This window comes from Salmo salar, chromosome 16 (genome assembly GCF_965601325.2).
Source record: "Salmo salar chromosome 16, fSalSal1, whole genome shotgun sequence".
NCBI lineage: Eukaryota > Metazoa > Chordata > Actinopteri > Salmoniformes > Salmonidae > Salmo > Salmo salar.
In genome coordinates this window covers 40,611,830-40,628,179 of record NC_138306.1, presented here as the reverse complement: position 1 = coordinate 40,628,179, position 16,350 = coordinate 40,611,830, and the positions used below count along the sequence as shown (strand labels likewise).

Genomic DNA, 16,350 nt, shown 5'->3' with positions numbered 1-16,350 from the left:
TATATCGCCTGTTCTGTGGGGTAATTCTCTGGGTACTGCCCGGCCCACCAGGCTCCATCATTTCCTCCACAGCCAGATTGCCCTCTCCCCAGGCTGGCAAAACATGATGCGATGTGACTGCAATGAGTTCACTGCCTCCAAACTAACTTGATCGTCTTCTGAAGTGGAGGAAGCATCTCAGAACTCACAACTTTCAAAACCAGCTGGGTTCTGTTTCTCCCACCCAACTAAAAAAGACTATGATTTCATCGTCTTCCCACACATTAAAAACAAATGGTTCTATATAGTGCCAAATAAGGGTTATTTGGCTTGTAACACAGCAGAACCATTTTGGTGCTATATGGAACCTTTTTCATGTTCTATAAAGAACCATGCTAATAAGGTTCTAAATGGAACCTGTATGGTGCTGTAAAAAAACTTTTCCTAAGGTTCTATAAAGAACCATTAAAAAATATTCTATATAGCACCAAAAAATGGTTCTGCTATGGTTACAATCATTTTGGGGGCTATATACAGTAGAACCGTTTTATATGGCTCTTTATAGAACCTCAATCTCAAAGGTTCTTTGTAGAACCATACAGGGTTTTTTATTCACGGTTTAATAGACAGGTTGGTTGTTTAGTAACATAACCAATGCGGGTGCGACTATGGGTCAAACAGACAGGGTTGGCTTAGACTGTTGAGAACATGAAACTATATTTCATCTCCAATGTTTATTGAACATTTGGACAATAAGCACTTGTCTCTCAAATACATCGTTACAGTTGTTGGTTAGTTAGCTAGAACATTTTTGCCATATTAGCATACACATGAAAACAGTCAAAACACCTCAAAACAAGACATGGTATCAAGAAGAAGATGTAACTTGCTGAAATGAGTCAAATACAATTCCCCACATGACAGTTTCTTGTCATTGTTGGTAGCTATCTGGCCATCCAGAATCACAACAACTGACGGACTTCTGCCCCTCACGGACATCTGAGTGCGCTAAGAAAAACGTCCAAAATGACTAATTCTAGGTAAAAAGGAGTTGGAGCACTATTTTTATTTCGGTTGATTTATTTTAGCTCACTTTAATCCATTTGTTTGCTGAAGTGCAAAGTCCCACCTGAACTCCCATCTATAGCCATGTTATATTGTTAAAATTCCATATGTTTTATTATTGTGTTTATTAACTAGTTGAATCAGGTGTTCTAGCTCTGGAAGAACTGGGGGTCCCTGAGGAGAGAATTAAGAACTACTGACTTAGTCAACTTTTACAAGACACTGTCACTGGCCATAGTCATACAGTATAACATGTAATAACATAACACAACAGATTAGATCAACTGAAATGACACTCTCACTTAGGGTTGCACAAAATGAGCTGTGAGCAAACCACGTCACAAAATATTCAAATGATCCGCCACCCCTGCATTTAAATGATCACTGAACTGCAAAGAACTATTAAAGAGCTCAAAGGGTTCTTTGGGTCAGTATGGCTCCACATAGAACCACCCCCCTTCCTAAAGAACCCTTGAGGAACCCTCATTTTTTAGTGTGCAGTTAACCTTGAGGTATATCTGGCTGGCTACAATGCAAATGCTAACGAATATATCAAGGCTGGATCGTGGACAGTCTCCTTCAAATGTCGACAGGCACACTGTATGCATAAGACAGCAATGGTTCTACGGTTATTTTGACATGGATGCCAGTTCCGAAGTATTATGTGATCGTTCTCTGTCAGAGAGAAATAAGAGGTGGTGTTAAGAGACAAGAGACAGGATATAGAGAAACAGCTTCTGTGCCTCTGTTTGTTCTTTGTTCTCCCCATGGGGGATATAGATGTGGTGGTGAAATGACACATGAGAGGGGGAAGCTGAGTCCCCATGCATAATCAAATAGGACTGAATACTTTAGCCTAGCCTCTCCACTGGCTCCGGCTCCATCCAGGTCAGAGCTGTAGCCAGAAGGATCCCATTCTGCAGATGAGGACAAATAATCTATTAAGGGTATTATATTTCACTGACAGTACTCCGCCTGCAGACCTGCAGCTTCATTTCTTACTTCGAGGGACACAGAGGTGATGTGATTCACAGGTTTATAAAATTCAACACACCCACAGGGATGCCGGCACTGTAAAAAACAATAAAAAGACTGATATGGTTCTGAACGAAACACATGAAGTCAATGTCACTTTTTAAAAGGATGACATATGGCTCGATAGAGGTCCTTTGCTACTGTCGTTTAGGGCCATCTAAAACGGAATGACCAGAATAAAAGTGAAGAGAATTGTAGATTAAACAGCTGAAATGTTAAGACAAACAGTGGGGACATTAGATTTAACCTGGTCTGTGGTCTGTGGTTTGTACTCTGCTGTTTTATCTTCCATAGGGCCAGTTTGTTTCTAGCCCACTGGGAAAAATAACATTCATCATCTTCTGTGGAATTACTGATCACTAATTTCAAACATTCACAGGCTAGGAAAGTCATGCCAGGTAGCCATGCTAGACTAGGGAAGTGGTGCCAGGTAAAACTCTGTAATATTTGCGAAGACTCCTTTTCTTTATTAACTATTTCCCCTCTCCAGAACAGTCCGGAGATTCAGTCATTCACAATTTATAATGGGAGCTTGGCTGTACATCCAGCTTAATACAGTTACAGATTTTAAGTCTGCTAATTGTGTACTGTTGAAGCTTTAATGAAAATAGTGTGTGTGTGTGTGTGTGGGGGGGGGGGGGGGGGGGGGGGTCAGTCTCTTTCACTGTGGGTTTGGCACTTTGTTATGGTTTTATATTTTTTGTTAATTACATTTTTATTATTAATAAAATCAGTGTGTGACTATTATGTCTTGTGTAACATTTCAAGTGTCATAAATGTGCTTGAAAGGCACTACAAAGAGGGTACTCAGTACTCTGTTATATTACCTTTTTGTGAGTAGCACTTGACACTGGTCCACCAAGGAACCATTTCTCAGAGAAAAGCAATACAGATACTTTAACAGTATGGAAGGAGTGCCACTGCTTACACAGCGGAGATAAAGCCATCATACAATACGGTGACTGCGTACAGATCAGATGTGATCCAAAATAAATCCAATATCTTATTTGCAATGCATACTATCCATAAAAAAGGATTTCCTAAAATAAGACAGGATGGCCATCATCCAGATTCGGACTCCATTCCTGTTTAAAGTCACATAAGGAAACCCAGCAGGATCCCAAACCGGGAAGAGCACAATAGTGTATTATTGAGCGGGCAGTGTCTACATGACCCCAAGAGACACCCACCACTTTCCTCTTAAGCTTATTCTCTCACACTTTGGTTCTTTCCTTAGTTTCCCCTCGTTACTAGGACACAAAAAGCCAATGCTCTGCACAGTCAGCGTAACACTCTTTATCTTCCCCCCCATTATGGAGTACAGATTCCCCAAGGCGCCGCTTTAACAAATCCCCATTCATTAAATATGCAACCGGCGAATAGCATGGGATTATATCCAGCATGAACGTTTGATATGGAAAATGGCAGAATAAAGGCGAAGAATAGAATAGAGGACTGGACGGAGAGATGGAGAGGCTCAACGAGGGGATGAGATAAGGGTAGCGGTTTTGTAGTGAAGCTGTCTTAATGGCATTGATGAGTAGTTAGATTCTTGCTGAGGTCAGCTAAGGGCCTTGGGGGCCAGAGTGGGGCCATTGATCCTGGGGTCCTTCAACACCAAGGGCCAAAGAGGCTTTCTAAACATTATTACGGAGGGAGATGTAACAATGTCCCAAGGAGTAATAAAATACATAGACCTGAAACAGCTGGAGGAGCTAGAGGCTCTCTGAGACAGAAACAGGACACAGAAGATCAATCTGGGTACAGCTTAGCCTCTCACAGAGCATGTTTGTGTCGCACTGATTTGCTTTATCTTGGCCAGGTCGTAGTTGTAAATGAGAACTTGTTCTCAACTGGCCTACCTGTGTCACGACACCTACGGAAGGTGGCGCCCTTCCTCGCCCGGGCGGCGCTCGGCGGTCGTTGTCGCCGGCCTACTAGCTGCCATCGATTTATGTTTCACGTTCGGTTAGTTAGGCCTAGGTTAGTTTTGTGTTAGTTTTGTTTTGTGTTAGTTGTTAGTGGGGAGGGGTATTTAGGCTAGTTAGTTAGGTTTGTTGTTTGTGCGGGATTGTTCGTGTTGTCAGGGTGTGTTTGTCATGTGGTTCTGTATTTTTGGAGTTACGCTATTCGTTTGGGCTGCGTCCCTGGTTACGTTCTTTTAAGGGTGGTGCGTTTCTTTTTGTACACCTTGCACTCCATACCTTTGCATATTTTCCGTGTGGATATTTTATTAAATTCATTCACGGAATCATTCTGTCTCCTGCGCCTGACTCTCTTGAATCCACACGCCACCCATTGTGACAACCTGGTTAAATAAAGGTGAAATAAATACATTTTAAAAACGGGGCAAACAGGGGCCATACAGTATGCCAAGCTGTTTCTCCACCCCCAAAATGTACCACTCCAATCCAGGGCTTCATTGGTTATTAATGTGCGGTGGGCCTGATCCATCTAAGAGCCTGGGAAAAGCTTTAGTCAAGTAGGCTATAATTCACAGACATCTTGTTTCTTGTCTCAGATTGGTGTTGGTCATTTAAGGGTCCGACAGACAGGCTGCATACTGTAAGCCTCCATCTCCTGCTGAGCTATCACTCTCTGCACATGGGTGCCAAGTTGGGAGACTCTGTGTAACCTCGCTGCAGGGTTACCTTGGGGAGAATGAAGCAGGTCGTAAACAAGGAGGCAGATAAAGGGTGTAAGACTTTGACAGGCCTTTGTGGTGTACTTCAATATAAAATAATATAGTTCCAACATTTCCAGATACTGTGCCATAATGTCACTGATTACACTTCCTTTAGATTATACATTATGCAAATGAGGCCTAGTAGTAATTAAAGATAAATTCCAATGAAATGTATCCATGTTTACATTAGGCCTACATAGTGCCAAAACCCCCTTCTCTGGAGAATCAACCTGTCCTGATTTCAGTGTGTGTGCTGCGTGCGTGTGTGCGCGTGTGTAGGTGTACATGTGTGGGCCTAGGGCTCATGGACTACACATATGTGATTCTGCATGTTTATCCCATCGGGAGCTTGGCCTATGTGGGTCCATCTGGAGGAAATGTGAGGCAGGGAGATGGAGGAGAGGTGAGGAAGTAGAACATAAGTTGACATCTCGTCCCAATGTGATACATGGGTAGTTAAAGGGGAGGGGGCTGAAACCAGCACACTACAACACTACACTATACTGATATCTATCTATATATATATATACAGTACCAGTCAAAAGTTTTTCTTTATTTTTTATCTTTTCTACATTGTAGAATAATAGTGAACACATCAAAACTATGAAATAACACATACGGAATCATGTAGTAACCAAAAAAAGTGTTTTATATTTAAAATTCTTCAAAGTAGACACCCTTTGCCTTGATGACAGCTAAGAGAGAGAGAGAGGACAGATTTGGTCTGTATTGTTGGGTTCTGGGGACTGTGTTACTGCAGTAGATAACCATTGATTAAAAAGGATTATTAAGATAGGCTTTAAGAGAGGACAAACACTGCCCCCCCTCTCTACACCCTGGGCACTCACTTCTGTCATCATGAAGTGCTTTGAGAGGCTAGTTAAGCATCATATCACCTCTACCTTACCTGACACCCTAGACCCACTTCAATTTCCTTACCGCCCCAATAGATCCATCCACAGACGATGCAATCACCATTGCACTGCCCTATCCCATCTGGACTAGAGGAATACCTATCTAAGAATGCTGCTCATTGACTATAGCTCAGCCTTCAACACCATAGTACCCTCCATCACTGCAGCAAGCGACTGGAACGAGCTGCAACAAACACTCAAACTAGACAGTTTTATCTCCATCTCTTCATTCAAAAACTCAATCATGGACACTCGTACTGACAGTTGTGGCTGCTTTGCATGATGTATTGTTGTCTCTACCTTCTTGCCCTTTGTGCTGTTGTCTGTGCCCAATAATGTTTGTACCATGTTTTGAGCTGCTACCACGTTGTGTTACTACCATGTTGTTGTCATGTTGTGTTGCTACCATGCTGTGTTGTCATGTGTTGATGCCTCGCTATGTTGTTGTCGTAGGTCTCTCTTTCTGTAGTGTTGTGTTGTCTCTCTTGTCGTGATGTGTGTTTTGTTCTATATTTATGTTATTTTTATTTTTTAATCCCCTGTCCCCGCAGGAGGTCTTTTGCCTTTTGGTAGGCCGTCATTGTACATTAGAATTTGTTCTTAACTGACTTGCCTAGTTAAATAAAGGTGAAAATAAATAAATAAAGGGGCAGGTCTGAACCACGCCCTGTGCAACTGGGTCTTGGACTTCCTGACGGGCGGTGAAGGTAGGAAACAACACCTCCACTTCTCTGATCCTCAACACACGGGCCCCACAAGGGTGCATGCTCAGCTGCCTCCTCCCTCCAGCCTACAGGGAGGAGGTGAGGCCCCTGGCGGAGTGGTTCCAGGAAAATAACCTCTCCCTCAACGTCAACAAAACGAATGAGCTGATCGTAGACTTCAGGAAACAGCAGAGGGAGTACGCCCCTATCCACATCGACAGGACCGCAGTGGAGAAGGTAGAAGGTCAAAAGCTTCAAGTTCCTCAGCGTACACATCACTGACAATCTGAAATGGTACACCCTACCAGACAGTGTGATGAACCTTCAACCTCAGGAGGCTGAAGAAATTTGGCTTGGCCCCTAAAACCCTTACAGATGCACCATTGAGCGCATCCTGTCGGGCTGTATCACCGCCTGGTACTGCAACTGCACCGCCCACAACCGCAGGGCTCTCCAGAGGGTGGTGCGGTCTGCCCAACACATCACCGGGGGCACACTGCCTGCTCTCCAGGACACCTACAGCACCCGATGTCACAGGAAGGCCAAAAAGATCATCAAGGACATCAACCGCCCGAGCCACGGCCTGTTCACCCCGCTATCATCCAGAAGGCGAGGTCAGTACAGGTACATCAAAGCTGGGACCGAGAGACTGAAAAACAGCTTCTATCTCAAAGCCATCAGACTGTTAAATATCCATCACTAGCCGGCTACCACCCGGTTACTCAACCCTGCATCTTAGAGGCTGTAGCCCTATATACATAGACTGTCACGCCCTGATCTGTTCCACCTGTTTTTCCCAGTGTATTTATCCCTGTGTTTCCTGTCTCTCTGTGCTAGTTCGTCTTGTATGTTAGTCAAGTCAACCAGTGTGTTTTTCCCGTGCTCCTTTTGCTATTCTCTTTTGATAGTCTTCCCAGTTTTGACCCCTGCCTGACTCTGGACTACTTTCCCACCTGCCTGATCATCCTGCCTGCCCTGACCTTGATTCTGCCTGCCCTTTGGTACCTTTTGGACTCTGAACTGGTTTTGACCCTTTTGCCTGTCCACGACCATTCTCTTGTCTTACCCTATTGGATTAATAAATATTGTAAGACTACATCTGGGTCTCGCCTTGTGTCATGATATAGACATGGAATCACCGACCACTTAATAATGGAACACTAGTCACTTTAATAATGTTTACATGCTGCTTTACTCATCTCATATGTATATACCTTATTCTACTGTATTTTAGTCCATGCTACTCCGACATTGCTTGTCCTAATATTTATATATTTCTTAATTCCATTCTTTTACTTTCGATTTGTGTGTATTGTTGTGAATTGTTAGATACTACTGCACTGTTGGAGCTAGGAACACAAGCATTTTGCTACACCCGCAATAACATCTGCTAAATATGTGCATGTGACCAATAAAATGCGATTTGATTTGATCTACCCTCATATTTACCTGCTGGATGGGGTTAGAACACCAATGACTACATACAGTAGTGATAAAAGATGTTTGAGGCATTCCAAGGTATGCAGCTACCAGATGTCAGCATCACATCATTCGTTCATAGTCATATATTCTACATGGGACATCAGTGTTCCTTTACCAGACGTTAACTTTTCACTGAAATAGGCACTAAATATTTCACGAGAGCTTTCTAAGCAGTGAGTCAGCCCTACTGTGTGGATTTCAAACGAGGCCAAGAGACCAAACTCCTCAACCAAGGATGTTATCTTCCCTCCAGTCTTCATGGCAGAGTCAAAAATATATGGTTGAGGCTTAAAACCCATTCCCATCAGGGTGAATTAATGTGAACAAGTTAGAGAGGGCGAGCAGCTCAAGTCTGTACACATGCTGTATCATTATGAACTTGGACGAAGGGCTTCGCTCTGCGAGAGACAGCGGGAGAGAGAGTCATTTACAGCTCGCATCTTCTAGCTTCCGTCAACATTGATTTGCCGGGGCCTAAGATCTCAGCCTCTCACAGCCTGTCTAACTAACCAAGACCCTCTAATTACTACACTAAGGCTGCTTCCATTCAACCAATTCACAGTCCCTCTTTGTTTACAGAAGCACTCTCTGAGGTCCAAAAGAGAGGAAGACGGTGGAGAGGAATATATAATAAGTGTATAAAACATTATGAACACCTGCTCTTTCCATTACATAGACTGACCAGGTGAATCCAGGTGAAGGCTATGATCCCTTATTGATGTCACTTGTTAAATCATCTTCAATCACTGTAGATGAAGGGGAGTAGACAGGTTAAAGAAGGATGTTGAAGATTTGAGACAACTGAAACATGGATTGTGTATATGTGTAACCGATGTGAAATGACTAGTTAGTTAGCGGTGGTGCGCGCTAATAGCGTTTCAATCAGCGACGTCACTCGCTCTGAGACTTGAAGTAGGGTTTCCCCTTATGTTGCAAGGGCTGCGGCTTTTGTGGCGCGATGGGTAACGATACTTCGTGGGTGACTGTTGTTGATGTGTGCAAGGGTCCCTGGTTCGCGCCCAGGTTGGGGCGAAGAGAGGGACGGAACCTACACTGTTACATATGTGCCATTCAAAGGGTGAATGGGCAAGACGAAAGATGTAAGTGTCTTTGAACGGGGTATGGTAGTGGGTGCCAGGCGCTCCGGTTTGAGTCAAGAAATGCAATACTGCTGTGTTTTTCACACTCAACAGTTTTCCATGTGTATCAAGAATGGTCCACCATCCAAAGGACATCCAGCCAACTTGACACAACTGTGGGACCCATGGGAGTCAACATGTGGAATGCCTGTGGAATGCTTTCAACACCTTGTAGAGCCCATGACCTGACGAATTGAGGCTGTTCTGAGGGCAAAAGGGGGGGGTACAACTCAATATTAGGAAGATGTTCCTAATGTTTGGTATAATCAGTGTATAGAGAGAGAGAAAGAGAAAGAGAGAGCGAGAGAGACGGGAAAAGAGTGAGACAAAGAGCATCTGCAGCATCATGAATTAAATTGATCATGGGGCCTCAGCTCCCTTCCTATGGTTTAGAGGAGTAATGGATTATATGATTACACAGTAGGATTAGATATAGGCTAATGGTGACAATAAAATAGAAAAGGAAAGATACCTGAAGGGTTGAGGCCAAAGCCCCAGCTGGGCACAATGACACCAAAGGTGGTCTTCTCTCTCTTCTCTGTCTTCTCTGTGGTCACAGGGGTTTTGTCCTCCTTAGACGTGGGATTCATCCCTCCCAACGGCTTCCATCTTTTTCCCACCACGAATGGTTTTGAAACAGCTAACCTGGACTCTTCCTCATGGTCGCTGCCCTTCAGAAAGGACAACGTCGTTGTCAGCTGAGTCAAAGCTGCAGTTGTTTGTGGTCCATCTCTGGTCAGAGATGTGGTACTAGCTGTCTCCTCTCTCTCTACTGGAACCCGTGCAATGGAGATTGGTGGCTCCTTGGTAGAGGTAGAATCACTGGAGTCTTTTCTCTGGTTGTTTGCTGTGGAAGTTTTGATGGTTGTCAGGGGCTCCATAGAAGCTGCAGGTCTGGAGGTGAACCCAGGTGTGGTGGCCTCATTTGGGCTTCGTTGTCCCTCAGTCACCCTGGCTGTATTCAGGCTCTGCTTTCTGATCACAGGGGGGAAGCCATCTTTCTTACTGGAGGTGGTTGGAAGGAGTTTCTCAGTAGGGTGTCGGACATAGACAATCTCTCCCCTGGCCTCCTCAGCGGTTCCCCCCGGGCCCCGGCTGGAGACAGCAGCAGAGGCAGCAGTAGATGAGGTGGTGGGCTGGTCCACTAGCTGCCACTGAGACATAGTGGTGGGTTCTGCCAGAGTCTGGTTCTGGCTCTGGGTCTGGGTGGGTTTCAATGCAGACAGAAGAGGCTTTATGCTGCCGCTGGCACCGCTGCCTGGGTTCGTGTCACCGTTCGATCCAATGCCACCTGGAAAGTCGTTCCCTCCTCTCCCGCTTCCCTCTGCCTCTGTCTCTTTGTCCTCTCTCTCCAGGATGGATTGGGGAATGCTGCGGTCCTCATCCTGATCTCTCCCCTCACCAGAGTAGCTCTCTGGGTTGGTAGGCAGGGCCATAACCTCTAGGGGCCCCGCTTTGGCCTCCATGGGCTCCCAGGTGGAATCCTTCCCCATGTAGGCCACGTGTCCCAGTCCCGGGGCCTCCAGCTTGGAGCCCTTCATGGCCTTCAGGGCCCATCTCAGCTGGCTGCCTGGGTATGGTGCCGGGGTCCCTGGGGATGAAGCCAACCTACCCCGAATGCCCTGGAGGGGGCCTCCTGATCCATTCACAGCCTCCACGGCCTTGCTACTCACATCAGGTCCCACTGCTGTGAATCCTGCAGAGTGACAACACACATTCATTAACCTAGCATGGGAGGGAAATAGTTTGAATGATTGTAATTAAATGCGTGTTTAATTAGCAATCATAACACACTGCCTCCAGTGCAGCAGTCATTATATTTAATTCAAATCCATAGTTTCATTATCTATTTGCCTTTTTATTTTATTTATCCATTCAGATACAGTATCTATACCCAGATGTAAAACATAGTTAATAGGGTTTAATATGCAAACAAGAATGGAGTGTAAGTAAGACTTTAAATGGTGATTGGTTGTTGTGTTGCGCCGCAGCAAGGCTGGTTATTTATTTGTATACTGGAGGCAAACCCTCATTCACGGCAACAATTTTATTTATGTATTTTTTGCTAAATCTGCTAAAATATGTATTAATTTGTATTACTGCCGTCATTCCAATAATGGTGCAGCCTCTTTATATTCCAGTACAAAGCACAGTAGCAGACCCACACTGCATATCAGGCCCAACATACACAAAAAAAGAGGATCTGGTAAGGCAATTTCACACTTTTCTCATTCCATAGAAACTATCATTTTTACACTGTTGCTACTCGCTGTTTATTATCTATGCATAGTCACTTTACAAATTACCTCGACTGACTTGTACCCCCGCACATTGACTCGGTACCGGTACACCCTGTATATAGCCTTGTTATTGTTATGTAATTTTCTTGTTTTACTTTTTAATAATTTTTTCACTTTAGTTTATTTAGTAAATATTTTCTTAACTCTATTTCTTGAACTGCATTGTTGGTTAGGGGCTTGTAAGTAATAATTTCACGGTAAGGTCTACACATTTACATTTTAGTCATTTAGCAGACGCTCTTATCCAGAGCAACTTACAGTAGTGAATGCATACATTTCATACATTTCATTTCATGCATTTAAAAAATAAATAATGTGTACTGGCCCCCCGTGGGAATCGAACCCACAACCCTGGCGTTGCACACACCATGCTGGCGTTGCAAACACCATGCTCTACCAACTGAGACACAACACCTGTTGTATTCAGCGCATGTGACAAATGAAATTTGATTAGATTTGATTTGACTTTCCCAGACCAGACACCAAACTACAATCAACGCATTCCTGGGCTAAAACTGACCAAGTGTAAGATAGTAAAGCTTTTTTTTAAACACCATCCTTCGTTGACTTACTGTACTGAACTACTGCATATCTACACCCTTGATTATTCAGATTAAGCGCACCGCTATGCTCCTTCTAGCACACGCTGTTTGTACCTTAATTGAGGAGGACGGGCTTGTGGTAATTGCTGGAACGGAATGAATGGAATAGTATCAAACATGTGGTTTTCATCCCAGCCATTATTATGAGCTGTCTTCCTCTCACCAGCCTCCTGTGCTTCTAGGTAATATACTAAACCATAGTGTATCTACACAATTAATAATTCAGACTAGATGTGGGGTGGTTTTTAGCGGTGAATCTTCTCATAGTATTACCATATTAGGCATATTAGGCTAGAGTTCTACTGTAGCTCTACACAGCAAAGCACAGCTAACTCTCTGGTGTGCAAAGAACCACAGCAGGGCCTCTGGCTGTACTACATAATACAACTAATTACTGTGGGGAGAAACATAGACAAATACTGTATGTCCACATTTGAAATATTAAATCAATACTAAATGATTCAGGGATCTGCATGTTGCCTCCACCCCCTATGTGCTGCAGTATGTGAGCACAGGTTCATTTACATAGGAGCTGTAGATGGTGTAATTGTCCAATTAATAATGTGAATAGCTAATTAACCACTTTGCCTTCACATAGTGATGAGATATTGAGTGGTTAAACTAATTAATCAAGTGTAATTATCTATTCTAATGGCTGATATAAGAAATACAAATATTTCATGCGCGGCCTAGTATTTCGATGGGCGTATTTCATTGCTATCTTTTGTTGTGAGTTTTAGCTTAAAGTCAACACATAAAAATCCTGCAAAACAAATGTCGTCATACCGTGATAAACTCCCCACAAATGACTAAATCAAGGCAAGTCAATGATGTGCTCCATTGTGTGTTTTCAGTGACAGCGGTGCTGTAAATCAGCTGGATATGTCTCTTTCTGGGGAAACAAGCGTAGTCGAACCCTCCAGTCACACAGCATAATGAGAGAGGAGTTGAAGCCTCCCCAGGACACAGTGTACTAGTGCAGCCTCAGCATTTCTGTTATAAGATACGGCATCTAACAAACACACACACACACACGCAAGCTAGCACACACACATCCTCAGTACTATACTGTTATAAGATATGGCATCGAATAAAGACGACTGGGAAAAGTTATTGTGTGGCATGTGAATCATGTCACACATCTATCTGGAGTGTCAGTGGCATGATGTTTCATCACAAAGATTTATTCCCACGATGCTTTGCTAAGACTGTGTGGGGAAATGGGGAAACATGCATTTCTTTGATTGGGGTGTCAAATTTCACATGCAATGTTTTTCCTGCCAATCATAAAAATAAAAATGGCAGCATCGATAATGTAGATTACCTAGAGCAAGCAACAGCCTGCGGCGCTCGATAACATAGTTTATATCTGGCGAGTGATGCCACTTTAAGAGGAAACATTAATTCAACAACTTCCTGTAAAAAATGTAATAAAAAACATCTCAAAAGCCCCTTCCAAATGCATCCTCCTCTCTTCTTTTTCATCCTTCGCGTTTTCCATCCGCTCATCATCGCCATGGTGATAATGACCGCCTACGCTCACCCAGGGCCGTCGTAATTGGGGGAGACGTGAATGCTGGCGAGCAAGGCAAGGAACACCGAGCCAGCCCTGCATTAATTGGAAAGAGGCTGAGAATAATGTACGCAGACTAAAGCTAGATTTTCACCCAGCGTAAAACATTAATGCCTTGGGTTTGGAGTTTTGGTTTCAGGGAGGATAGCAACAGTTTTTATATCTAATGAAGCCCAGGCCATAGAAGGAGCCCTACATTCACTGAACTTATTTAAACACCTCTGTGCGAGACTTTAGATTTCTCTCTCTATTCTCCCCTTAGCTCTGGTGGCTGTGTATAGCTGTGTAAGTGGTGGCCGTAAGATGAAATATTGCCTGGTTGCCTGTTTGTCCCTCCTTCAAACAGGAGAGGAATCACAGGAATTGATTGTGGTTTGAAATCGCAGGGCTTTCATGCAGGGAATAGCCCAATAAGATGACCTTTCCGACCCACACGCCTAGCTCAGCTCTGTGGAGAATTAACTGGGGTTTGGATGCTAGCTCAAAATCCCAGGTCCTTGAGCCACAGACACAGAAGTAGACATGAACACGCACACACACACGCACTGATGTAGACATAACACACAGAGACACACACACACACACATGTGCTCTCTCTCTCTCTCACACACACACACACACACACACACACACACACACACACACACACACACAGAAAGTTCATACTATTATCTCCTATGACCGCCAATAACTGTTGGACATCAGATCAACAGTTACTAACCTAGCTTTTGACTTCAACTCTTACTTCAACTCCAACTCAGCTGTTCCCTTGTTCACACCGGACCCTATTCCTTTGTTTCATGAGTCTTGCATGAAAGCCCCTGTTGTTCTGGATGACTGTGTGAGATCGCTCTCCGTGGCCTTTGTGAGTAAGACTTTTAAACACTAGCAAGACCACTGGGCTTCACAGGCATTTTCAATCTCTTCATTCCCAGTGTGTAATCCCAATATGTTTCAAGCTGACAACCACTGTCGCTGTTATCCAGAAATCCAAGATAACCTGCCTAAATTGCTTTGTTTTATTTATTTAACTCGTATTTTTACAGGTAAGTTGACTGAGAACACATTGTTATTTAGAGCAACAACCTGGGGAATAGTTACATGGGAGAGGAAGGGGAATGAAGGAGCCAATTGGAAGCTAGGGATGATTAGGTGGCCATGAGGGCCAGATTGAGAATTTAGCCAGGACACCGGGGTTAACACCCCTAATCTTACCATAAGTGCCATGGGATCTTTAGTGACCACAGAGAGCCAGGACACCTGTTTAACGTCCCATCCAAAAGACAGCACCCTACACAGGGCAATGTCCCCAATCATGGCAATATCTTTTTTATAGACCAGAGGAAAGAGTGCCTCCTACTGGCCCTCCAACACTACTTCCAGGAACATCTGGTTTCTCATCCAGGGACCAACTAGGATCAACCGTACTTAGCTTCAGAGGCAGCCCAGCAGTGGGATGCAGGGTGGTGTGCTGCTGGTGTAACTACTATTGTCACATAGCACTCACATCTGTAATTATGAAGCGCTTTGGAAGGCTGGTCATGACACACATCAACCCACTCCAATTTGCGTACTGCCCCGACAGATCCACAGATGATGCAATCTCAATTGCACTTCTCACTGTTCTCTCCCACCTGGACAAAAGGGGAAATAACTATGTGAGAATGCTGTTCGTAGACTAAAACACCAATGTCCCCTCCAAGCGCATCACCAAACTCAGGACCTTGGGACTGAACACCTCCAACTGAATCCTGGACTTCCTGATTGGCCAGCCCCAGGTGGTGAGGGTAGGCAACAACACCTCCACCACGCTGATCCTCAAAACTGGAGCCCCTCAGTGTGTGCTTAGTCTCCTCCTGTAATCCCTGTTCACCCACAACTGCATGGCCACGCACGACTCCAACACCATTATAAAGTTTGCTGACGACACGACGGTGGCCTGATCACCGACTGCGATGAGACAACTTACTACAGGGAGGAGGTCAGAGACCTGGCAGTGTGGTGCCAGGACATCAACCTCTCCCTCAGCGTCAGCAAGACCAAGGAGCTGATTGTGGCCTACAGGGGAGAGCACGCCCCCATCTAGATCGACGGGGCTGTAACGGAACGGGTCGAGAGCTTCAAGTTCTTTGGTGTCCACATCACTAAGATCCACACAATGGCACACACGGATGCCTGGTCACTTTACCCTGCCTTCATGTACATATCTACCTCAAATACCTTATTATTATCTATCCTGATGCCTGGTCACTTTACCCTGCCTTTATGTACATATCTACTTCAAATACCTTATTATTATCTATCCTGATGCCTGGTCACTTTACCCTGCCTTTATGTACATATCTACCTCAAATACCTTATTATTATCTATCCTGATGCCTAGTCACTTTACCCCTACCTTTATGTACATACAGTGGGCATCATAATTCATTGGACAGTGACCATTCTTTTGTTATTTTGGTTCTGTACTCTAGCACTTTGAGTTTGAAAGGATACAATGACAATGAGGGTGAAGTGCAGACTGTCAGCTTTAATTTGAAGGTATTTTCATACATATCGGATGAACAGTTTAGAAATGACATTTTCATTTTCGGGCATTTCATTTCAGTTTTAGGTAGATATGTACTTTACCCCTGCCTTTATGTACATATCTACCTCAAATACCTCGTATCCCTGCACATCAATTCGTTACTGGTACTCTCTGTATATAGCCATGTTATTTTTTTACTCATTAGTGTTATTCGTTATCCACTGTGTATTATTTCCTTGTGTCACTACTTACATTTTTTATTTCTATTCTTTATCTTTAACTCTTCATTGGTAAAGGACCCGTAAGTAAGCACTTCACTGTTAGTCTGTTGTTTACGAAGC

At 44.0% G+C, this 16,350-nt stretch overlaps 1 protein-coding gene across 1 annotated transcript in view; it reads right to left on the bottom strand.

Annotated features, from left to right (window-relative positions):
- The window catches only part of ncanb (neurocan b), a 254,548-nt gene that overhangs the window by 114,637 nt on the left and 123,561 nt on the right, over positions 1–16,350 (bottom strand). Inside the window, exon 9 of the mRNA XM_045697231.2 lies at positions 9,477–10,700. Coding sequence (XP_045553187.2) covers positions 9,477–10,700 — 1,224 coding nt within the window. The remainder of the gene's footprint in view (positions 1–9,476; positions 10,701–16,350) is intronic.